The sequence below is a fragment of the Mesoplodon bidens genome (genome assembly GCF_964165515.1).
Source record: "Mesoplodon bidens genome assembly, chromosome: 20".
NCBI classification, from domain to species: domain Eukaryota; kingdom Metazoa; phylum Chordata; class Mammalia; order Artiodactyla; family Ziphiidae; genus Mesoplodon; species Mesoplodon bidens.
The window spans coordinates 24,119,727-24,144,679 of record NC_138181.1 but is presented as its reverse complement, the minus strand read 5'-3'; the positions used below and the strand labels follow the sequence as shown (position 1 = coordinate 24,144,679).

Below are 24,953 nucleotides of genomic sequence, written 5' to 3'. Positions count from 1 at the left end.
CCTCTTTGAAATTGTTACTGACGTTGAAAATGTGATTTAATCTCTTTATCTTTTGTGCCATGGTGGCTGGCATACTGGAGGGATATAATGTTGGCTGACTGAATATTTCAAGGGTACAAACTACAGATATCTGATACCTACCGGTGCTGAAGTGTCTGTTGTGGGAACAGGCAGTGGCAGGTTTGAAAGGACACCAAATGAAGGAGCAGCAGGTTTGGCTGCTGTATGACTTGTCGCTGAAGAAGACACAGCGTCGGCAACAGACAAAGAACTGACCGTCCTGGTAGCTTCTTGTGGGGGATATGGAGGAAGAAATGGGAAACCCGGAGAAGCACAAGGAGGCGTCCCACCCGCTTTACTGTACAGGCTAAAGAAAAAGAGACGAAAAACATGAGGTTAGATTTTAGGGGTAAGTTTGTGAAAGTATTCCTAAATTGTTCTAAATAACAGTGGTTATGCAGTACAGATGGCAGGTGCCACTAGTTATTATAATTACATAAGTGAATCAGATATCATATAAATTGATAAAATATGAACACCCCTCAAGAGAAAATTTTCGTTTCTTTCCATGAAAAAGAAAAATGTTTTAGAAAATATACAAGTCAACTGGTCACACTGGAAGTGAAGAGAATGCTCAAAACTCAAATATGGCCTTTCTGTTGGCATCAATGAGTATCTTCATAGAAGAAATGGAGAACATTTAAGTCCAGGAAATTTATTCAAGTGTAGCTTGAATAAATTCGTAGCTTTCATTATATTTGGCAAAATCTGACTGCAAGTCAAGACTGCTTTTCTGGAAAATTTCAAAGAAAAATTAAATGTATAGATGAGCTGCTAAAAATGTTAAAACATAAAAAAGATGCGTATAAAAACTATGTATATATTAGAAAAAGTGGCACAGCAGCATGTACTCAAGATATAATCAGAAAATAATTTATTTTTGCAAGGTAATAAATATTGGGTTCTGGATCAAGATGGTGACATAGGAAGATCCTGAATTCACCTTCTCCCACAGAAATACTGAATCAACAGCTACATAGGGAACAATTTCCTCTGAAAAAACCCTAAAAACTAGCTGAGCAGCTCCTACACATTGGGCAAACAAGAAGAAAATGACATCTAAGCTGGTGAGAGAGGCTGAGACATAATCTCACCATAAACCCCACCCTCAGCAGGACAACCCACAAGCTGGAGAAAACTCAAAACCCAGAGCTTTTCCCTGGGGAGTTAAGGGTTGAGTTTGAACCTGAAAGACAAGCCCCCAAAACATCTAGCTCTGAAGACCAAAAGAGCTCATGTCCCCCAGACTCCCAAGGCTACAGCGAACTAAGAAACAATTCTTACAGGGCTCATACTCTTGGACTCCCCTGCCTCAGGGCCAAATGCAGAAGAGGACCTGACTTAATGTGAAAGAGGCTCATTGGCCAATCTTAAAGCATCAGCTAGAGGCAGCGGCAGGCATCTAACTTAACACACATCTAGGGGTCCGCTGGGATACTTTCTGGGGATGGTGGCCGGTGGGTGACATCTTGTTTCCCACCTGCTGTGCTCCAGAGACCCAGTATCACCCAGAGGGAGCTCCTACATGCACCTGGTGCTCTGGTTTCTGCAGCTACTGCCCAGGGAATATCCCTCGATTGCTTGACTCTGGATGCCAGGCAGGCTAATATTCCTGGGTCCCACAGGATTGTAACAATCAGAGAGAAGGTTCTTGGTAGACTATGACCCCCAGGACACCGCATAGACAGCAGACAGAAGCAACCCCCAGTCTTTCTGTGAAAGAGGCCTATGTGCTTGTCCAGGGGCTTTGACATCTAGGCACCCACGGAGATGCTCTCAGGGAATGGAGGCCAGTGGACGCAATCTCCGCACTCTCCCTCCGCCTCACTCCAGCTCACCAGTGTCTTAGAGAAAGGAGCTTATACCCTTGTTTTTGCAGTGGCAACCAGAGGACACCACAACATTGTCTGAATCTGACAGCCAGCGGGGCTCACACTCACAGAAATGGAGAAAAAGTGCTTAATCAGCTACCCCCCCCACCCCCCGCGGGGGAACAGCATGAGACAACGGGAGCTCAGTCTTTCTGCTGAAAGAGGCCTATTAGCTTATTATCATAGCTATAGCCTGAGGGGCAGGCTTCTAATTAAACACAACTCTAAGGATTGACTGTAATCCTTCCATAGACTCCAGAGGACGGGCAGGCTCTACTATCTTTGTGTTCTCCCCTCTGCATGTTCCAGAACGCCAGCATGTCTTGCAGGAGAGATCTTACATGTGTTTGGTGTCCTGGTTTTGTATTTGGTGCTCTGGTTTTTGTGGCTGCCAACCAGGGAATGCCCCTTACTTACCTGGCTCTGGTGGCCAGGGGTGCTGACATTCCTGGGTCCTATGAGACTGTAACAGTTGTAGACAGTTCTTGGCAGGCTACCACACCAGGGCACTGCAGATAGTAGACTTAAACACACCCACAGTCTTAATGTGAAACAGGCCTATTTGCTTATCCTGAAGCTTCAGTCTGAGGGGTGGGCTTCAGGCTTGGAACCCATGTATGTGAAAGCCTACGGAGGCACCTTCAGGGAACAGAGGCCAATGGACACCATGTTTTCATTCTCATCACCTGGCTCAGGTGGCTAGCAGGACTTAATAAGCTTGTGGTCCCACAGAACTGTATATATTTGTATACATTAAAAGCTGCTGCCTGAGGGTCTTGCTTCCAATCAGCCTAAATCTAGGTATGATATCCTCCCCTGTGGGGCAATGACAGGTCTTGGCACACCCTTAATTCCTGGGAGCTATTAAAAAAATAATAGGTTGCTTGGACAATCACAAAGGCTTGAGAGACAGTCAAGAGCCAGGGTAGGGTTGAATGATAAGGTTCATCTCCTAGTCCTGTTCTCAAAACTGGGAGAGGTAACTGTTTTATCTTACACAGAGTCAAGCAAAAAGAAGAAACAAAGAAATATGTTCCAAATAAAAGTACAGGATAAAACCTCAGAAAAAAAAAACCTGAATGAAATGAAGATACATAATTTGCCTGATAAAGAGTTCAGAGTAAAGGTCATAAAGATGCTCCCTGAACATAGAAAGAACCTCAACAAAGAGAAAGAAAATACAAGAAAGAATCAAAGCTGGAGAATACAACAACTGAACTGAAAAATATACTAGAGGGATTCAACAGCAGACGGGATGAAGCAGAGTGAGAAATGGAATATTTCCTGCCATATCAGTAAACAAAGGATGTCACAGTCATCAGCCAGAAGACATGATCAGTGAACTCAAGACAGGGCAGTGGAACTCCCATAATCAGAGCAGAGAAAAAAAAGGAAAAAAAGTGAAGATAGCTTAAGGGACTTATGGTTTGTATTATAGGGGTACCAGCAGGAGAAGAGACAGAGAAAGGGGCAGAAAACGTATCTGAAGAAATAATGGCTGAAAACTTCTCTAACCTAGGAAGGAAATGAGCATCCAGATCCAGGAAAGCCAGCAAGTCCCAAACAAGAGGAACCAAGACACATTTTAATTAAAATGTCAAAAGTTAAAGACACGGCAAGGATCTTAAAAGCAGCAAGAGATAAACAACTTGTTAGGTACAAGGGAACCCCCATAAAACCACCAGCAGATTTTTCAGCTGAAACTTTGTGGGCCAGAAGGCAGGGGAATGACATATTTAGAGTACCAAAAGAAAAACACTTTCAAGAATATTCTACATAGCAAAGTTCTCATTCAGAATCGAAGCAGAGGTAGAGTTTTCCAGACAAGCAAAAGCTAAAGGAGTTATCACCACTAAACCGACCTTATAAGATACGTTAAAGGGACTTCTTTATGCTGATATTACATGCAAACAGAAACCAAAAGAAAGCTGGGGTGGCTATACTTATATCAGTCAAAACAGACTTTAAAACAAAGAATGTAATAAGAGACAAAGAAGGGTGTTACATAATGGTAAAGGGGTCAATCCAACAAGAGGATATAACAATTATAAATATATATGCACCCAAGAGAGGAGCACCTAAATACATAAAGCAAATATAAACAGACCTAAAAGGATAAATAGAGAGCAATAAAATAAGAATAGGGGACTTGGGACTTCCCTGGTGGTGCAGTGGTTAAGAATCTGCCTGCCAGTGCACGGGACACGGGTTCAATCCCTGATCCGGGAAGATCTCATATGCCGCGGAGCAACTAAGCCTGTGCGCCACAACTACTGAGCCTGCGCTCTAGAGCCCACATGCCACAACTACCGAAGCCTGCGTGCTTAGAGCCTGTGCTCCGCAAGAGAAGCCACCGCAATGAGAAGCCCACACACTGCAACAAAGACCCAACGTGGCCAGAAATAAATACATACATACATTTATTAAAAAAAATAGGGGACTTTAATACCTCACTTACAAAACTAAACAAATGGGACTACATCAAACTAAAAAGCTTCTGCACAGCAAAGGAAACCATCAACAAAATGAAAAGGTAACCTATGGAATGGGAGAAAATATTTGCAAACCATGTATCTGACAAGGGATTAATATCCAAAATATATAAAGAACTCATACAACTCAACAGCAAAAAAACAAATAATCTGATTTAAAAATGGGGATCTGAATAGCCATTTTTCCAAAGAAGACATACAGATGGCCAACAGGTACAAGAAAAGATGTTAATTCTTTGATAATTAGATTACTAACTATCAAACTTGTTAGAATGACTATTGTCAAAAAGATAAGAAATAACAAGCATTGGTGAGACTATGGAGAAAAGTGAATGCTTGTACACTGCTGGTGGAAATGTAAATTGGTATAGCCACTATGGAAAACAGGATGGAGGCTCCTCAAAATAGAACTACCATATGATCCAGCAATTCCACTTATGGGTATTTCTGTGAAGAAAATGAAGACACTAACTCGAAAAGATGTCTGCTCCCCTATGTTCACTGCAGCATTATTTACAATAGACAAGAGATGGAAACAACTAGTGTCCATCAGTAGATGATTAGATAAAGAAAAGGTGGTGTATACATACACCGAAATATTATTCAGCCATAAAAACAAAGAAAATCTTGCCATTCAAAACAATATGGATGGACCCTGAGGGTATTATGCTATGTGAAATACGTCAGACAGAGAAAGGCAAATACCATATGCTCTCACTTATGTGTAGAATTTAAAAACGAAATACAAAAAAAACACTGAGCTCATAAATACAGAAAAGAGACTGGTGTTTGCCAGAGGCAGGTGGTGGGCAGCAGTAGGCAAAACGTGTGAACATGGTCAAAAGGTACAGACTTTCAGCTATAAAATAAATAAGTCATGGGGAGGTAATATACAGCATCCTTATGGTTAATAATACTATACTACATATTTGAAAGCTGCTAAGAGTAAATCTTAAACATTCTCATCACAAGAAAAAATTTTGTAACTATGTATGGCGATGGGTGTTTGCTAGACTTACCGTGGTGATCATTTTATAATATAAATTACTACTGAATCATTCTGTTGTACACGTTACATGTTAATTATACCTAAAAAAATTTTACATTTAGTACTTTTTTTCTTTTAGAGCCGTTCAAAGAGAACCACACTCTAAAATAATTAGTGTAATTTAGGCCAAAATGCAGATGAGAATTATCTAAATACCAATACTTAAATTAATATTGTTAAGTTTAAATGGGTCAGTCACTCTTGTATAAAAGATAAAAAGACTTTTTTAAAAAATAGAATACTAAATACTTTACTTTGTATTTGTGGTATAATAAGAAACATATTTTGTCTTTGATCAGGTTCTAGGCAAAGTGCTCCTAAAATCCTGGTAAGTTCCTAAATGATAGGATCCTTTTTTGTTATTTGTAACATCTGAGTTTATGCTAATGAGGTGACTTAGGCTGAGTCCCTATATAGTCTGAGGACGGGGTTGGTCACTAAAAAGACCAAGTGACAGAAAGTTGGAACTTTCAGCCCCACCCATCGATCTCAGGGAAGAGGGGGGCTGCTGAATAAGCTCTATAAAAACCCTTCAACAATAAGATTTGACAAGCTTCTTGTTGATGAATGTATCCATATGGTAGGAGGGTGGTGCACCCCAGTTCATGGGGACAAAAGCTCCTGTGCTTGGGGCTCTCCTAGACCTTACCCTGCCCTATGTACCTCTTCATCTGGCTATTCATCTGTATCCTTTATAATATCCTTTATAATCAACTAGTAAACATAAGTAAATTTATTTTGGAGTTCCATGAGCCACTTAACAAATTACTCAAACCTGAGGTGGTCATGGGAACCTGTGATTTATAGCACAGGTAACAATCTATACATTTTCAATTGGTATGTAAAATGGAGCAGCCTGTGAGACTGAGCCCCTAATCTGTGGGATCTGACGCCATCTCCCGGTGGATAGCAACAGAATTAAGTTAAATTCGTAGGAAACAGTCAGTGTCTGGTGAGAACTGGAGAATTACTTGGTGGTGTTGGAAAAAAAAAACGGGTATCAGAGTATTGAAATGTTCCAAAATATATCAAGCTTAAACAATTTTTTTAAACGGGAGTGCTATTGTTTCATGACATAATTTAATGTCATATTTAATGACATAAGTTAACATAAATTGGAATTGTGTTGGAAGAAAACATTTGTCACAGATTTTGAAAATACCAAAGCTAATATGGAAAAATAAATAAGAATATAGAGAAAAGTACCTGAAAAAGGAGGGTAAAGAGAGATTAACCCTGCCATATAGCAAAACACATTAGAAAACCTTAATAATTAAAAAAAAAACACAAAACTTTTTTAAAGCATAACACTGGCAATGGATAGGTAGATCAATGGAACTGAATACAAAATCCAGAAAAATCCCAAAGATATATGGCAATTAAGATATAATAAAAAGAATCTCAAATTAGTAAAAAAAAAAAAAAAAAAAGATTGATCGGTCAATAAATAGCATTGGGACATCTGGAAAAAATTAAATTGGAGCCAAGCCCTCATATCTATAATAAAATAACAACCAAATGTATCAAATTTAAAATGTTTTTGGATTTTTTTTTAATCTTAAAAACTGGAAGAAATCACTGGGAAATTAAAAACTTGGGGTGGTAAAGGACTTTCTGTGATCCCAAATTCAAAAGTCATAAGAGAAAATAATGATAAATCCCATGACATAAAAAACACAACAAAACAACAACAAAAAAACCCTCTACATGACAAAGCCCATTATAAATAAAGACAAATAACAAATTGGGGGAAAACATCTGAAACATGTCATAGGAAAATGGATAATTTCTCTAATATATAAAGAATTTCTCCAAATTAATAAAAGACTAACAACCCAATAGCAAAATGGAGAATAGGACAGAATACACAGGTTCAAGGAAAGGAAAAAAAAATCTCTAAATCATAGGAAAAAACTGTCAACTTCACTGTAAGATAAATACAAATAAAGTTATACTAATACATTTTCCGCTTATAAGTTAGCAAAGATCCATTTTGATAATTTACTATGTCAGCAAAGGGAATAAGCATTGCGTACAGGAGTAGAAATTGGTACAACTTACTCTGTAGGGCAATCCTGCAGTATTAGTCAAAATTACAAACATGTATACCACTTTGAGAATGTATCTAACAAATAAACTTACACTTGGGTAAAATATTATTTTTAATGTTATTCACTGCATCACTGAGGGCAAAGAAGGATGGGCCTCTCAGGAAAGATTGGAAACAACAAAAATGTCCATTAATAGGAGTTTTGTTAAGTTATGCTATATCCATAAAACAAGTACTTTGTGGTCATAAAGAATGAGGAAGTGCTTTAGTAACCAACATGGAAAGCTCTCTGAACCATACCATTTAGTGAGGGGGAAAAAAAAAAAAAGGGCAAGGGAATAGTTTGCTACCATTTGTGTGAAAAAAGAGGGAATAATACTATGTGTACATATTTCCTTGTATATGCATAAAATATCTCAGGAATTCTATACATATGCACCCAAATGAAAAACTCTGGATACCAATAAGAAGAAAAAGTAAACAGCAAGGGAAAAAGTGGAAGGAGACTTTTTGCCCCATACCCTTTTACAGTTTAAAAATTTTTAAGCCAAGTGAATATATGATTGAAAAAATTAAGTTTAAAAAAGTTCTCTAAAAAGCTTGTTTATTTCAAAGTATGGCTCACCTTTATCTTAAAGCTTTACTTTTATGTAAAGGTATATTATTAGCAGGTATGTAAATATAACATAAGTTATTTAGAAAGAATATGTTGAATGTGAGGGAATATTTGTACTATCCTTGAAATAGTCTTAATAATTCTGAACCAATCTGCTTTATTTTAATCTCAGTAGCGGGTACAACCTATAAAATAATCTAAGAAATGTATCAAACTTGCTTTTTAACAACGTGTACTGTATCACAGTTGTTGGCTTATATCTTCAAATAAGGTGAATGAGATATATTTAACTCTTTCCTGACAGAAGATAGGAAATACAGTTTTTAGATAAAGAATATCAGCGAGGCTTATGACTCCAGGACAAAGACACAGGAGGGCAAAGATGATGGCTGGGGCTGATATACCCAATGAATGGGATAATCTAGCTTAAGCAGATTTCCAGGCAGTGTTAAAGATGCCACCTGACTTCTGAACAAGAAAAAGTTCTTGGAAATTAAGTAGAAGAACTGGGTAATTAAGCCAAGAGGTATTACAGGAAGAGGAAGTAAAGATTGTAAGAAGTTGTATCATCATGCAATTTCAGAATATCTGAGATAAAAAGTTACAAAGGATCAGGGACTTCCCTGTGGCACAGTGGTTAAGAATCTGCCTGCCAACGCAGACAGGGGACACGGGTTCAAGCCCTGGTCCAGGAAGATCCCACAGGCCGTGGAGCAACTAAGACCGTGCTCCACAACTACTGAGCCTGCACTCTAGAGCCTGTGAGCCATAACTGAGCCCATGCGCCACAACTACTGAAGCCCGTGCGCCTAGAGCCCGTGCTCCGCAACAAGAGAAGCCACTGCAATGAGAAACCTGCGCACTGCAACGAAGAGTAACCCCCGCTCACCACAACTAGAGAAAGCCTGCGTGCAGCAATGAAGACCCAACACAGCCAAAAATAAGTAAATAAAATAAATAAATTTAAAAAAGAAAAAAAGGTTACAAAGGATCAGAAATCAAAATGGCACTGGACATCTTGGCAACAGAAGCCTATATATAGACAATAGAGGAATGCCTTCAAAATTCTCAGTGGAAAACCACTTCAACATAGAATTTGAACTCTACCAACTTTTAAGTGTGAGGGTATATTAAAGACATTTGCAGGTTAAAAAAAAAAAAAAAGAAGCCTCAAAATTATTCTTCCAAGCATCTTGTGGCATACTGTATTTTCCAAAAGTGGCCACAGCACTATTTCTGGTCCCATATACTCTTCTAGAACCTTGCCACTCCACCATAAAGAGGAAGAGCCTGTTTTCTTCCCCTGGAATCTGATCAGGACTTCTTGATTGCCTCAACAAGCTGAATGAAGCAGAAGCAGAATGAAGCAGAACAAACTGAATGACCTCAGTAGCTAGGTCAAGAAGGTGAATATGACTTTCTCGTAACTCGTTTAGGACGTTCACCCCAGGAGCCCAGCCGTTATGATGTGAGGGAGCCCAGGCTCCATCCAGGTATTCTAGGTGACCTCCCCAGGTAAGGCCTCTAATGAGAGCCCACCGATGATGAGCAGAGCAGACAAGAGCTCTCCCTGATGAGCCCTTCCTGAATTGAAGATCAGTGAGCAAAATAAATGTGTTCATTGCTTTAAGCCATGCCAGCTGATGCAGAAGGTGGAGCACAAACAAGCTCTATTAGTTCCTAACCAAATTGCAGATTCACAAGGAAAATAAATGTTGTCATTATTTTAACCACAAGTTTTAGGATAATTTGTTATTCATCCTTAGTAACTGGAACATGCTGTTACTTAGGAAGCTATAGGGAGGCAGTAATGCAAGAAACTAGGAAATAGCCTGAGAAAGAAAAAAACTTAGGATGCAGGAAAAGGAGAATCCAACACAGGAGAGTGGGAAAGGGAAATCCCAGGATGACAGCTTTATAGCAGTTGTAGAGTAACTAATTCAGAATGGAGGGGGAAAATGGAGCAATGTCTGCAAAGAGAAAATACCGGAACCTAGAGATTACCTGACAGGTTTGATGATGTGAAAAAACGATTTGAAAGGTATTTTTCAGAGCTGCTAAAAGATGTGGAAAATTAAAAAGATCAAAGAAAATAAAACCAATGGAAAAATCGAAGTAATTATTAACTCAAGAGAAAAGCAAAGTTATACCATCAGGGAAAAATAATCATTATAAAGTACTAGGCTCAGCAGCAAGGAATATTTAGAGAGTCAATGTAATGAAAGTACCAAACATGAGTTTAAGTAAAAATCAAAAATTTCTCAGAGGATAAGGGAAAAGGAAGGTTTGTGAAAGGTAAGTAAAATCATCATCAATCCATAACAGGAAGTCAATAGATAGTATCTAAAATGAAAGAATCAAGAGATAGCAGTATGTATATATTATTTAGAAAGATGAAGGTAAATATTAGAGAAGCAGCTTAATAAAGAAAAACACAGTTGCCTCTGAAAAGTATGAATGTATCTGTGTGTGAAGGTGGGGATGTGGAAAGCAGAGGATTGCCTTTTAACATTATTTGAATTTTTAAACTATATTTTGATTACTTAGATCAAAAGTAAACAAATGTATATATAAACTCTTTCGATATAAACATACTTACTATGGGAATGCTGTTGAAGCAGGAGCTAAAGCTGGAGGATTCTTCCAAAACTCATCCAACAGACTCTGAATAATTTTCCCAAGATCTGAGTGCATTGTAAACTAAAAGTAACAGTAATACACGGTGATCAAATTCATCTTCAGAAAAAGATTATAAAGTCTCATTAGGATAATTTAACTGTAAAACTCAATCTTAAATCCACTTTTGCAAGTCAAGAATTAAATGAAAAGCAAAGGATATTATGTCAATTGAACATATCAGCAATCCACAACTTACAGTATTTTCTTATAGAATCAATACCATAAATGAGGTTAGAAGTTTATTTAGTCAATAATGGAGCTGAAATATTTCCACAGTTCACTATTGACAATAATTTGAAGGTTCAAAGGTAAATACTGAGTACATTTAAGTTACAGTCCTTCACATTAATCAATCATATATATACATATATATATATATATATCCTAAGAAATTTAAGGCATATTTGAATTTTATCCCTTCCTAACCACTATAAAAGATCTACTATGAACCAAAGTTCTTAACATCAACAGGTCCTCACCACTGAAAAACAAATAACCTTCAAATCAGGATTATCTATTAAATACAGTGAACATTTTTGAAATGAATTATACCATATACATACATTGTTTACTAATGGAGAGGTAACATACACTCCTTGTTTATCCACTAAGTGATGTCGTATTGGTGGATAAACACTGATCACTGGTTTTTCCTGAGGAAATTGTGGAGGAAGCAATCTGGTAAAGGTAGAACAGATTAAAAAACAAAAACAACAAATGTGATATTATAGAGTCGTAATCCGAAAACAAAATTACTTCAAAGCAAATAAAATTTTCATACTTTCATTTGGATTACTCAGTAATTAGTGCTCTACTATGGTTGTTGAGCTGATCGAAAGTATACAAAAAGATACACTTTGGCAACAAGACTATAAAGTAATTCAGTAGAGTAAATCCTTCTTAATGTGGAATAAGGATACCGTGAATTATAGACTACTCTTCACACCATGCCAATTAATTGCTTTCAAACACAATATACCAAACTATCCAAAATCTCAGCTAAAATTAGACCAGGCATTTTTATCAGGTGAACCCTAATTTAACCCAGTCTGGCTATTTAGTGGACCACAGGTTCTGGCCATATACTTTTCTTATGGCTTTCCTACTTTTGAAATACTGCCAACAATTATTTCATTATATGCTGAATTTTTTGAAGAGTTGAGTGGATAAAATGGGAAGTGCTAGGATTGGAACAGTGTAGCTGTCATCATGCCTTGGTTCTATAGGGCTCTCTTCTAAATGTCTCAATTGACACATCTCTCCCAACTTTGAGGTCAATCACATGGTTTCAAGAAAATAACAGTAAATTCTCAATACAAAAAATAAAAAGAGTAAAAATCTTAACCTTTTTTGAACTACTACAAATTTAAAATTAGGGAGTAAAGTCTTTAAAAATGAGAGTTTACTGGACATGGAACCGTTTTCCAAATCTCTAAAACTCAGACCAGTATGTCCCTTTAAACTGCCACTCCGTTCCCCTTCTGGCTCAGAAAACTATTTGTTGGCAACACTGTCAAGAAGAAAACTGGGTCCTTGTTGGCTTCTCCTACTAGCTCTACCTAAGGCACATGATGAGAGATAAAACTAATTCATTTATATAGTTGAAGATGTTAAACTAGTTTGGTAAAAAAAAGGCAGTGTATGGCCTTTGGACCCCAACCAATCTGGGTTTCTCTCCCCACTACACTATTCACTACCTATTTGTCTGTAATTTGTTCCAATTTGCAGGGCTGCTGTGATGATTGAGAAACTCCCATGTGTCAAGATAACACAGCATAATGGTTGTCACTGTTATACAGTCATGCTTTAATCCGCTCATTCAACTAGGATTTAACAAGGCCTCCTATGCGCAGGCACCATGCTGGGCATGTGGATAGGACGATGAACAAGTATGGTTCCTATCTTCAAGTTAAGTGCCTCTTTACCTCACCCACTCACTCACTCTAGTGGCCAGCCACCTGATGCAATCTGAGGTAATAACTTAATTCTTTCATGCTAAATAACTGCACTTAAGGCTAAATGAGTACTTCAGCAATCACTTTGTCCAACCTTTCCTCTTTATAACTTAATAACCTCATGATTACATTTTCAACTTTTAATTTTTTTTTCTTTAAAAATAATTAGCAGATCAAATTCAGTCTTGAGCTTTCTGGCTGACGCAGTATATCTGTTGCCGAAAACTAGAATATTTTCACTTATTTCTGATGTAAAAGTGCCTATATCTCTAATGGTTTTCCACACATGATCCCTTTGAGTGTTTGTCATTATCATTCTTACTCTTTCAGCCTACCTCCAGCTTAGACTTTAGTGCAAAACAATAAAAACGATTACGTCTTTTTATTACATTTCCTCTTTTACAGTTTCTTACAGCAATATCTATTACAATGATGACTTTAAAAAATTTTTATTTCACAAAATTTTAAGTTTAATAAACTATAGTTACTAGAGAGGGAGATAAATACTAGAAAGGGAATAAATTCACTTTTAAACAGTTTACTTCTAATAATAGCTAAGAAACAAAATAATAAAGATTTTAAAGTCCTATTACATGAAAAAATAGGATACAATTCTACTCACATATTAATGTTAATTGTCAGGTTGTTTACGGTGAATGGCAACCTGTATTCCACATCTTTCTGTATTTCAGCTATACTGTAGGAGAAAATTTGAGAAAAAAAATTTATCTAAAGTTATAAAAACCATTAATGTTAAGAACAAATGTTAAATATTTTTAGAGTCTACTAAAACTACTTTTAATAATAGAATTTAGATGGCCGATATAACTTGTATCTTGAGGGGAAAATGATCATGTTTATTGAATAAGCAGGCAATACTATTCTGAGATATGGGTGGGGTCGTTGCTGAGAGGGGGAGTTAGATGGTGAGGTTAAGAGACAAAGAAAAACCCTTGTATTAGTGCTAGATCGATTTACTATCACTTTATCTAATTCATCCTCAGGAGAAGCAATTGTGAGCCCTCTAGTTAGAACAGGTTAGCAAGACATCTGGGTTCTGATTATAATTCTGCTATTGCCCAGGTGTATAGATAGCTGGGGAAGCCTGGGCCTTAAGAGCTTCAACTTAGAAGTCTGGATGAGATGTCTCCTACAGTCTTACGATAGAGACCGCCGGCTGCTTTCCGAAACCAAATATTCCCCTTCTTCCTAAATCAGAGAAGCCTGATTTTATACTGAGTAGCAACGTTCTAACTTTTCTTGCAGCAAGTTGTTGCTGTAGACTTAAGTTCCAGTCAATAAAACATAGAAAAGTTGTAAGGTGGAATTTCCAGGAAAGCATCTTAAAAGGGAACAAAAAAACTGGTATGAGTCCATTTGCCCTTCCAGCCTGGCCCTGCTAGCTGAACTTCTAACAGCCATACTGGACCAGGAGTGACCCTGAGAACGGGAGCCATACACTAGGGAGAGCTCAGCAGGAAGAAGTAGCTTGGGTCCTTGATGGCTATGGAATTGTCAAACTGAATTTCTTGTATGCAGAGAAAAAGAAACTTTTATCACGTTTAAGTTTCTATTTTGGGAGTCTTTGTTACTAGCAGCTGAATATAAATGCCAACTAGTATAAGTCCCATATACTTTAACACTCTACATTCAGAATTTTATTTTTAATTGCAGGCATGCAATTATTACAGTTATAATCTACCAACCAAATCTTTTGGGGGATGACTTGGAACGCTAACCAACATTCATAATCTTTCCAACGGGAAAAATGTTAAGTAGTATTAATGAGTTAACGCTGAAAGGAAGCCTAATATCCAAACGGACGTGAAACTTTTTCAAGCATAAATAACTTTGAAAGATCTAGCAATTACATAATTTACTTTTCTTTTGGTTGCTTCAATTAGTAGCTTTAGAAAACCTTATTTTCCTCATTTTCTTTTTTGGACTATGACTTTTTTTTGCCTTCTGATAAAAATCTAGCCTCTCAAATATGTAAATTTTAGGTAGCTTGAAAGGTTCAAAAGTGTTGGGATGGAGTTATGGAGAAATCATAGATGTCTCCTCTGACATCCCATGGAATGAGGTTATGACTGAAGACAAGAAATGGTTGAGAAAAGACTCAAGAAGATATTCAATATTAGGACTAACACAATTTTTATGAAAGTTTCTCTTTGGGGATCACATTTGGAGTAGGATACCAACAGCCTTCTCAGTTGTATAAACATTATGTAATCAATAAAATGACTTAAGTTTTTTATTCCTCTTTGTTATCTTAGGACCCTAAGGTGTCCAGTGCTTTAAGGGAATACTGATCACAGAAGCATCCGCCAGTTCAAAGCCAAGTGGAGCATCTTAGTGATTAAGAGCACGACCTCTTAAATTAAGCTTCCTGGGATCAAATCCTCGACCATTCACTTGTGTGATCATAGACGACTTATTTAATCTGTCTAAGCCTTATCTCTCACATGGTAAATGCAGATGTTAAAAATACCCATCTACCTAAAAGAATTGTTAGATTAAGTGAGATAATGCATGTAAAGCCCTCCCCACATAATACCATAATAACTGTTCAATATACGTTAGCTATTATTAAATAAGCATTTAGAACACACATCTAAATTGGAGTCTGTCTAAATTTGTAATACTAAAGTTTTTTTTTTTTTTTTTGCGGTACGTGGGCCTCTCACTGCTGTGGCCTCTCCCGTTGCGGAGCACAGGCTCCGGACGCGCAGGCTCAGTGGCCATGGCTCACGGGCCCAGCCGCTCCGCGGCATGTGGGATCTTCCCGGACTGGGGCACAAACCCGTGTCCCCTCCATCGGCAGGCAGACGCTAAACCACTGCGCCACCAGGGAAGCCCAATACTAAAGTTTTAACTCCTTTTTTCAGACACTGTATTTTTATAGAAAATTTTTATAGAAAACAAAGTGAATTTGATTAAAATGATTTTTACTTAAATCATTGGCTAGAAGTGTTCAATTCACTGTTCCCATAATTATGTTCTTGACATTTATTAAAATTTTTGACAAGTTTCCTCCACAAGTGAGGTATCAAAAATAACTAAAGGTAATATTTGTAACATTAATGAGAGCTAAACCATCATTAACAAATTCCAAAACAACAGGTTAATCATGGCGATTGATGGGGTTCAGGACACGCTACCCCTAAATGTGGCACCTTGGCATCTTGAATATTTTAAGCTGAAGGAGTATGAGAAAATAGCAGAAACAGGAAGGTTACTCTGACCTCCTCCCCCTCCCCCTTCTTCCCTGAAACAGGTCATAAAACCTCATTAATAGGTGCCCTCCCCATGCCAAGAGGAAAGGAGCATCCTTATCTCAGAAGACACAGGGACACCAAGAAGAATCCTAACAAACCGGCCTTGCTATTGTCATCGTTGTACCCTGCAACCACATGCCCCCTGCCCCATTTACTACACTTACAAGCATACTTCACTTTATTGTGCTTCATAGATATTGCCTTTTTCTTTTCTTTTTCCTTTTTTTTTTTTTTTTTTTTTTACAAATTGAAGGATGGTGGCAATCCTGCATAGAGCAAGTCTATTGGTGCCATTCGTCCACTAGCATTTGCTCGCTTCATGTTTCTGTGTCACATACTGGTAATTCTTGCAATATTTTAAACCCTCCACCAGCAGATTGCGACTCGCTGAAAGCTCAGATGACAGCATTTTTTACCAATAAAGTATTTTTAATTAAAATATATACATTGTTTTTTAGATATAATGTTATTGCAACCTTAATAGACTACAGTATAATGTAAACATAACTTTTATATGCACTGGGAAACCAAAAAATTCATGTGACATGCTTTACTGCAATACTTGCTTTATTGAGGTGGTCTGGCACTGAACCCGCAATATCTCCAAGACGTGCCTCATACCCCTTAACCCATCATATTCCTCCACAACTGTCCACTCTTCATCAAACCCAGCATAAAACACTCAGGTCTGTTTCTTTGGGTCTCCATTTCCTTTTGAAGGCCCCCCTGGTATGTAAAACTCATATTAATTAAATTTCTATGCTTTTCTCCTGTTAATCTGTCTTTGTCAGTTTAATTTTCAGACCCAGCCAGGGACCCTAAGAGCATCAAGGAAAGCTTTTTCCTCCTCTACACTAGCTGTGTTGGACAAAACGGCAGATATTTGTTCTACTAAATTAAAACAAGAATCATTCCCTGAATCTTTATCACAACTTTATTTTGAAGTTTTTGCTATTTTCAAATAACTTTTAAAAAGTTATTCTGAAAATAATTCATTCTCATTAGAAAAAAAAATATTTTTCCAAATCAGCAAATGTTATTTTACAATATTTTTAAATGGCTGCATAATGTTCTAGTATGTTGTTTAAACTACTCCATACTAATAGATATTGAAACTGAGCAGGACCCTGTGGGGCTCCTGGGCTTGGAAGCCTTTCTGTGTCCTCTGTTTCTTGTTTGTAGGGAATAGACTCCAGCCTCCATTACCTTCCCTGAATTCTAAAGGGCAGATTCAGAGCAGTTGCTAATCAGGGAAGGGAGGGGATGCAGAGACAAGGGAGGAGACCACCTGAGGCCAATTTAAAGGAGTGCAGGCCCAGCACACACCCTGATCCTTATTAGCAACTCCGCCCTTGAACCACTGCTATAAAACTCACCAAATCCTCCCAGGTTGGGACACAGTTTCTCAGCCTGCTATGTCCCTGTTTGCCTAGCAAGGCAATGGAGCTATTCTTTTCTACTTCCTCCAAAACTCTTGTCTCCGAGATTTGATTTGGCACTGGTGCACGGAGGCTGAGTTTTTGGCATCAATAATTAGATTGTTTCCAAGTTTTACTACTATAAACCCTACTTTGATAAACATTCTTACAGCCATATAGCCATATCTTTATGCTGACAGGTAAGTACTCTTTGGATGTAAACACACATATACACACACTTTGAAGTAATACTGTAATCACACCAGAGGAAATTTAAATAGCCTTCCATTAATAATTTTATTTTCTAGGTTCTCTGAGAGCAGTGAATTACTATGGCTTTACTTCAGTGGCTCAGGACTAAAGAAAGCTGCAACAACAGAAAACTTTGTCAGAATGCGTCATCCACATTTCTTTAATAGTCCCTAAATCCCTAAAACTGTAAACAAGCAGATCTTGAAATGCAAGAGAGGCACTAGTTACGGTTAAAAGATTCCTTTTATAGAACAATCATTTATCTCCCTACTTTGTATTTTGTGTAAACTTGTATTTTGTAATTAAGACTAGGTTCAACTGAACAGCTACCATATATCCAGCATCTTCCAAGGAAATGGAAATAGTGTGGTCTTTGCTCTGATGGGGGCACACAGCACATCAAGTGACTGAAAAAGAGCAATTCAAGATACTGATTTCATGCATCTCTGGCAGTGTTGGGTAGCTCAAGGGAGAGTTTTTAGGTGACCCTTTCCAATAAAGGGTTTAGATGCTTCAAGACAGTAGATGAAGGGACAATTTCCCTTTCCCATCCCATTTTCTCCAGGAAATATCAAAGCTGACTTTTAAAAAGCAAATCAGTAACAGTGCTGGAAAGCAAATAGTACCATAAACTGACAAGAAGCTTTGAGGAATCTTAGAAAGATAAAAAAAGATGGGATGAGATTTAAGGAAAAGATCAGCGTTAAAAAAAAAAGAGGGCTTCCCTGGTGGCGCAGTGGTTGAGAGTCCGCCTGCCAATGCGGGGGACGCGGGTTCGTGCCCCGGTCCGGGAGGATCCCACATGCCGCGGAGCGGCTGGGCCCGTGGGCCATGGCCGCTGGGCTTGCGCGTCCGGAGCCTGTGCTCCGCAACGGGAGGGGCACAGCAGTGGGAGGCCCGCGTACCGCAAAAAAAAAAAAAAAAAAAAAAAAAAAGAAAGAAAATAAATACAGGAACTAATGACGACCCAAAACATAAGACCAACGCAAAGTAGGAGCAGTCTGAAGGTCCTCCAAGCCCTAGAACCGATTCAACGCAAACCAGAGTGTGGAGGGCAGGGCAGGAGCGCCTCTCAGGGTAGAGAGTGCGGGCACACGTGGACCAGCAGGAAGCTGGAGCACTCCCCCGGTGCCCTGCTTGTTCCGACCAGCGGACAGCAGTAAGATCTGCCCCCGAACAACATGGGGCTGTAGCCTTTAAGGTAGCAGTGCCCTAGGAAGCTACTGACTCCCAGGAAGCCTCCATTTCCAAAAGACCGCTATCAGCTTGGCCCATAACAAAGCGAGTCATTCTTTTTCACCTATCACCTGAGGCAGGCTATGATAAACAGAATTAAATATCTACAAACAAGTCAACCAGGAATCTCAAATACAGAAAAGGTTTGAACAAAACAAAACCACGCAAAGCGTGCACCAAACTCAACAAGCCCCAAACACAAAACTTCAAGGAAACAGAGTTAAATGAGCAAACAGAAGACTATCAATTTGTCTAATACCCTCAGAGGAACAAAAGAAAATAGCCCTTGTGTTACCGAGTCCAAGCTTGAACTCCTCGCTGCACGACAAGCCAATAAATTGAGAGACGAGTTGTTGCGGTAAGGAATAGCGACTTCACTTGGAAGATCAGCAGATAAAAAAGATGGTGGACTCACCGCCCCCAAAGAACCATCCTGCCTGAGTTAGGGCTTCTTTTATACTAAAAGGGGAGGGAGTAAGGCCAAACACTTCCTGTTTCCGGTCAGCCTCCGGAGGGGATGTGTTAATTCCTTCCTCCCTGTAGTCATTCACAGATGGGCCTGCTCAGGAGCTAAACAAAGGTATTTTGTAAAGAGCTTAATGCTCTTTACCTGGGAGGCAGGGCTCCCAGATATGGGCCATGAAGCATAATTGAAGCTAATAGGCAACATCCCTTTAGTAGTTAACTTGCAATAGAATACAAAGGTTCTTCCTTATTAACATTTGCATTCTCAATAATTAAGAAACTGGAAATTTAAAATAAATAGCTAAATAGCTCAAATAGATGGTTCAGTGCTCTGCTTGGAAGATGCTTCAGACTGTATCCTTCTCTTGGAGAAGACTGATGCACTTTAGCATATTAAAGCCTTTTAGAAATTCTAGAGTACTGGATTTAGTACTCGATTTTCCACAAGAAAATTTTACTCTCAAATACCTTTAAGAGTTAGAAAGGTACATGCATGAAGGCAGTTGCTTGTAGTACAAAAGGGTGTGATTGCCAGCTGGTAAAATGGAGAAGCCCAGCCCAGTAAACAGGACAGCTACTCTTAAGCTCAAAGCAAAGCACTGTTATGTGGGGACTGTTGCCAGATCTTTCTATTTTAAAAGAGAAGTTGCAGAGGGCAAAGGCTATATGGGAAATCTCTGTACCTGCTGCTCAACTTTTCTGTGAACCTAAAACTGCCCTAAATAATCGAATCGATTTTCTAAAAGTTGGAAATTTGGATATTTTAATGAAAAATCTCAAATTATGTCGACAACAGGTCTATTAAAACAATACAACACTAGACAGGTTAAAACATACACACATGTCCTCTCATTGCAAACTTCTTGTGTTCTCAGGTTTGCATGTGAGTCCTTATGAGCTGACAGTAAAAACTACGGAAAGCAGCTTCCCTGGTGGCGCAGGGGTTGAGAGTCCGCCTGCCGATGCAGGGGACACGGGTTCGTGTCCCGGTCCGGGAGGATCCCACATGCCGCGGAGCGGCTGGGCCCGTGAGCCATGTCTGCTGAGCCTGTGCGTCCGGAGCCTGTGCTCCGCAACGGGAGAGGCCGCAGCGGTGAGAGGCCCGCGTACCGCAAAAAAAAAAAAAAAAAACAAAACAAAAACAAAAAACTACGGAAAGAAAGGTTTGGAATCTAAAGCCACGAGTTTACAGGAGACACAGCCTTACACCTGGGGACAGGGGGTTAAACTTAACAGCTACAGGGCAGAAAATGATACAAGAGCAGACTCTCCAAAGACGTTATAAGGTGTTTTAGAAAAATCTGGGTAATCAGAAAGAATATCCAAGGACTGGCGACCAAAGAAGATTTCAAAACCATTTTTAAAAACTATGAGGTTGGCACTATTATACTGAAGATACAAAGATAAAATAACTGGCATTTACACAGTACTTACTGTGTGTCAGATAACATCCTAGTTTCTTTACAGGTATTGGCTGAAATCTTTCAAAATGAAATCTTACATTTCATTTGTGAAGAAAAGAACTCTCTGGACCGGACTTGCTTTCTGAATGGAAAGTCAGGAGTAGTCCTGCCAGAGGCAAATGAGCTGTAGGCTTGTGAGCAATTCATAAACAATAAGCTGGCTAGATCCACGTAGGCTAAGAGGCAAAGGTTCCAGGCACACTGATTCTATGCAGTGGAAGGAAGGAATACAATCTGTTGCCTGTTTACTGTGTGTCAGATACTCTAATAAATGTTTATATATATTACTTAAATACCAACAATCCTGCAGCATAAAAATCACAATTCCTGATTCTACAGATGGGAATTGGAACTCAGACTTCACCTAAGTCATGTTGCTTTTCCCAATGTCAATAATTTTTGCTTGTTTGCATTTACGTTCCTCAAATTCATTTTGTCTAGTATCTCATACCAGAGTGAAAAAGAAAGCAATTCTAATAAAAGTAATTCCCAAATTAGATTTTCTGATTAAATATAAAATAAAAATAGCACCAGAATTACCACATAGCTAACTGATTATTAAAATGGAGAAGTCCTTTACTTGAGAGAGCTGATCTCCCTAAGTAAAAGGTAACAAAGAAAGCGTGCTATTTGTGTAACTTTGAATTTATATAGTTAATTACAGATAACAATTACCATTTACAACACAGCTCCAGGTTGTTCCTTCAGAGCTAAGGAAATAAAATAATAAAGAAGCTAATTAACTGTAGATACTGTGAGAGAGGAAAAACCAGGATAGTGAGGATGGTAAAGTAACTGTTGGGCTACCATCAGGTTTTAGTATTTTCTGATTGCAGGGTCAATGCAGGGAGATACTTAACAGCTTCAGTTCCGAAGAATCTTTAAATACTGGGATTAGTGAGTATCACTTGGGGCAGTTTCAACTGCAAGTATCAATAATTGAAAAACCAGGCCGGAAGTGTCTTAAACAGTGAGGGGTTATTTGTATGTATAATACAAATGTATATGTATCCTATAATCTTATACAGCAAGAAGTCCGGAGGAAGGAAGTTTCCAGATCTGGTTAATTCAGCATCACAATATTATCACAGACTTTCCATCTTTCTACTCTACCACATTCAGTAGTCAGTCTGCTTCCTTCATGATCCAAGCAGTTCTAGACGTCCCATGTAACACAACGATATCCAAAACACAAAGAAGCACTTCCTCTTAGACACTTCTATTACTAAGAAAATGTTTTGAGCAGCTCCCCAGCAGACTTCTTCTCCAACCCACACAACTGACTAAGATTAGGTCAAGTGTCTTGCTTCCACAATAACTAGCAGTGGGAATGAGACCACCATCATTGGTGTAAACAATCATCATTTACCTAAGCAGGTTGAAAGAGCACAGCCTCCATTAAATAATTGGTCCCGCAGACCAGGAACCCATATAAAAACAATGTTCTTCCAAGAAATCAGAAGAAATGGATTTAGATGGGAAATCAACAGTGTCTCTTAGAGTGAGTTTCTTTAGGAAGTAAAAGAAACAACAGAATTAGTTCTACTCCTGCCCATAAAGTCAGAAATTTTAGTGGTAAACTGAATACTGTGATCACTGTTATTTAGAAGGTGGAATAAAATTCTTGAGGCTAGTAATCTACATAACTTTGTTTCCATTTTCGTAGCAGACAAATGTTATTATATTCTGGGTAAACACTTTTTTGGTCATCATTATGACAGTGTCCCATTTGCCCTGCCTTACCAGTAAGACTTAGATGAGGAATAAATACACATAAAATTCAGCTAACCTTTAGGAGAGGCCTGAGGAAGATGAGGAGGTAGGAATTTCTTAAGGTAACTGAAAAGAAGCTTACATTAATTAGAGAAAGGGAATTAAAGAGACTCTTTCCTGAAGTGGGATTTTTTTTTTTCATTATAAGGAGTTGGAAGGTAGATGAGAGAATGGGGGTGGGAAAGGTTATTGAGGAGTCGAAAAGAAGTCAGATGCTTTCATGGCGAAGAAAGAGCTACTGACCCTATATTTGGAGAAGGAATAGAGTATTAAACATGAGGCAGGTGGGCAGCACGCAACAAGATATTAATACTCATAACTGAGGAAGTTTTGTATTATTCATTAAAATACCGTTCGAAACATTCTTTGAACTTCTACAAAGTGCACCTTCAGAATAACCAATCGCAGTGTCTTTTTATACAAAAATCTTTAAGCATAAGTTGTAGTATTGAATTTGGTTACTCAAGCAACATATTTTCAGATACTGCACACATACATCATTTTTACCGGCTAGCTTTAAAATGTATGTCATGAGTTCAAAGGGCAGACTTAACAAGAATAGGTAAAGACATTTTTTCGGGGATCGTACCATTCTCTGAAAAATGGAAGTACATGACCTCCTTAACTGTCACCGGAATTATCCAAGTATAGTTTATAAATGTGAAATATTTCAATAAAAACTTCAAATATTTTTATAAAAGAACTTAAAGGAATCAAGTACTTAAAGTTAGCTGTTCATAAAACATTACAAATATGTAGGTAATATCACATGTCTGATTATGTCCATAATTTCTGGCTCAAAAAATAACAAAATAGAGCCCTTCTGCATTTGACTCAGAGTATTTACCGATCCTCTTAAGCCAATTCCAGAACTCCTTAGATTAGCAATTCCTTCCTTAGAATCTCACCTTATTTGGAAGGCCAAAAATATATACAATAAATTTCACATCAATCGCTTTCCTTATTTACCAGCCTTAGAAGCAAGGGATTTTGGAATATTTGAAAAATTCAACTCCAACCTCAAAGAATAAAAATTTGCCAGCAGTGAGAATATCTAACAGAATACACTAAAGGCTTAAAAGCAATTAATTCCAAAAGTATGGTTCTAAAAAGTATTTTGGCACTAGTAGTACTAGCATAGTATACAGTCTTCCAAGGTGATGCCTTCTAAGGAGACAAACTTTCGTTGTTTGTTAAAAAGGAGTCACCTTATTTCATAAGCATATTTTGTAAGAGTAGCTCTTACAGGTTAGTAGAGAACACTATTTGGAGCAAGACTGACTTGTAAGAACTCTATGAACTTAATTTTCCAAAAAGAAAGCCACCATTAAATCAAATACCACGCCATTCTTTCCCGTTTAATACCACAAATTCTCACCTTTCTAAAGTTCTCAACAAGCAGAACAATTGAGACAAAGAACCAAGAAACACCTGAAGTTCAATCAGTAATAGGCCTCATTTTAGCCAAACTCATTTTGCAGTGATTTTTGCTTTTAACACGGTATCTAAGTTAAAACTATTCTACACTATAACTTGCTTGGGAAAAAATCCTTAGTGTAACAGATAAAATGGCTCCTAGAAGTTCCTTCAACAGGAATTAATCAACTTTAATATCTCCGAATATATATATTTTAAATGTATGAAAAGTCTATTAAGATGTTGACATCTTTACATTAAAATACGTGCTGACACTCAAATAAATATACTTGCATAATTCATATAATATAAAGAGGCAGTTCTAATTTTTGAAAACCACTAGAGGTCACAGATTTTTGCAATATAAAGGGCTGCAGCAAACCAGTTTACAATAAAAACAGTTGAATTAATTTGAATTGCAAAATATTTCTAATCTGACCACGCTGAAAATGAACAACTCATACAACGCCAACAGAACAATCAAGATGACTCTAAGGCAATTCCTGAGTGTGGGAACAAGAATAACAAAGTGAGAAATGAACAGAGACTGATAGTGGCCAGCTGGGGGGAGGTGGTTAGAACGGGGTAAATCTTCTATTAGAGACCTCAGAGGATTGAGTATTTCACTCCCAGAGAAGAACTCACTGGTGAAAACTGTCTTCCCTTTTCTTTAATGTTGAAACAGTTTTGTTTTGTTTTTTTTCAAAAATGGTCCACTATTTGTGAAACTTGGAGATTACTCTTCACGATTCTTTTTACCCAAGTACAGAATTTTAACAATTCTGCCAACGCGGCAAACAGGTGGGCAAAGGGAAAGATTAGTGAGGAAGCCGGGCAAAGCAAGGCGTACTGGAGACAGACTATGAGACAGATTACAGTCA

At 38.1% G+C, this 24,953-nt stretch overlaps 1 protein-coding gene across 2 annotated transcripts in view; it reads right to left on the bottom strand.

Annotated features, from left to right (window-relative positions):
- The window catches only part of VPS37A (VPS37A subunit of ESCRT-I), a 38,149-nt gene that overhangs the window by 12,507 nt on the left and 689 nt on the right, over positions 1-24,953 (bottom strand). For both annotated transcript variants that reach the window (XM_081220717.1, XM_081220718.1), the window contains exons 2-5: positions 13,394-13,468; positions 11,380-11,494; positions 10,737-10,837; positions 142-367 (exon numbers count right to left, since the gene is read on the bottom strand). In XM_081220717.1, the coding sequence (XP_081076843.1) occupies positions 142-367; positions 10,737-10,837; positions 11,380-11,494; positions 13,394-13,468 (517 nt within the window). The remainder of the gene's footprint in view (positions 1-141; positions 368-10,736; positions 10,838-11,379; positions 11,495-13,393; positions 13,469-24,953) is intronic.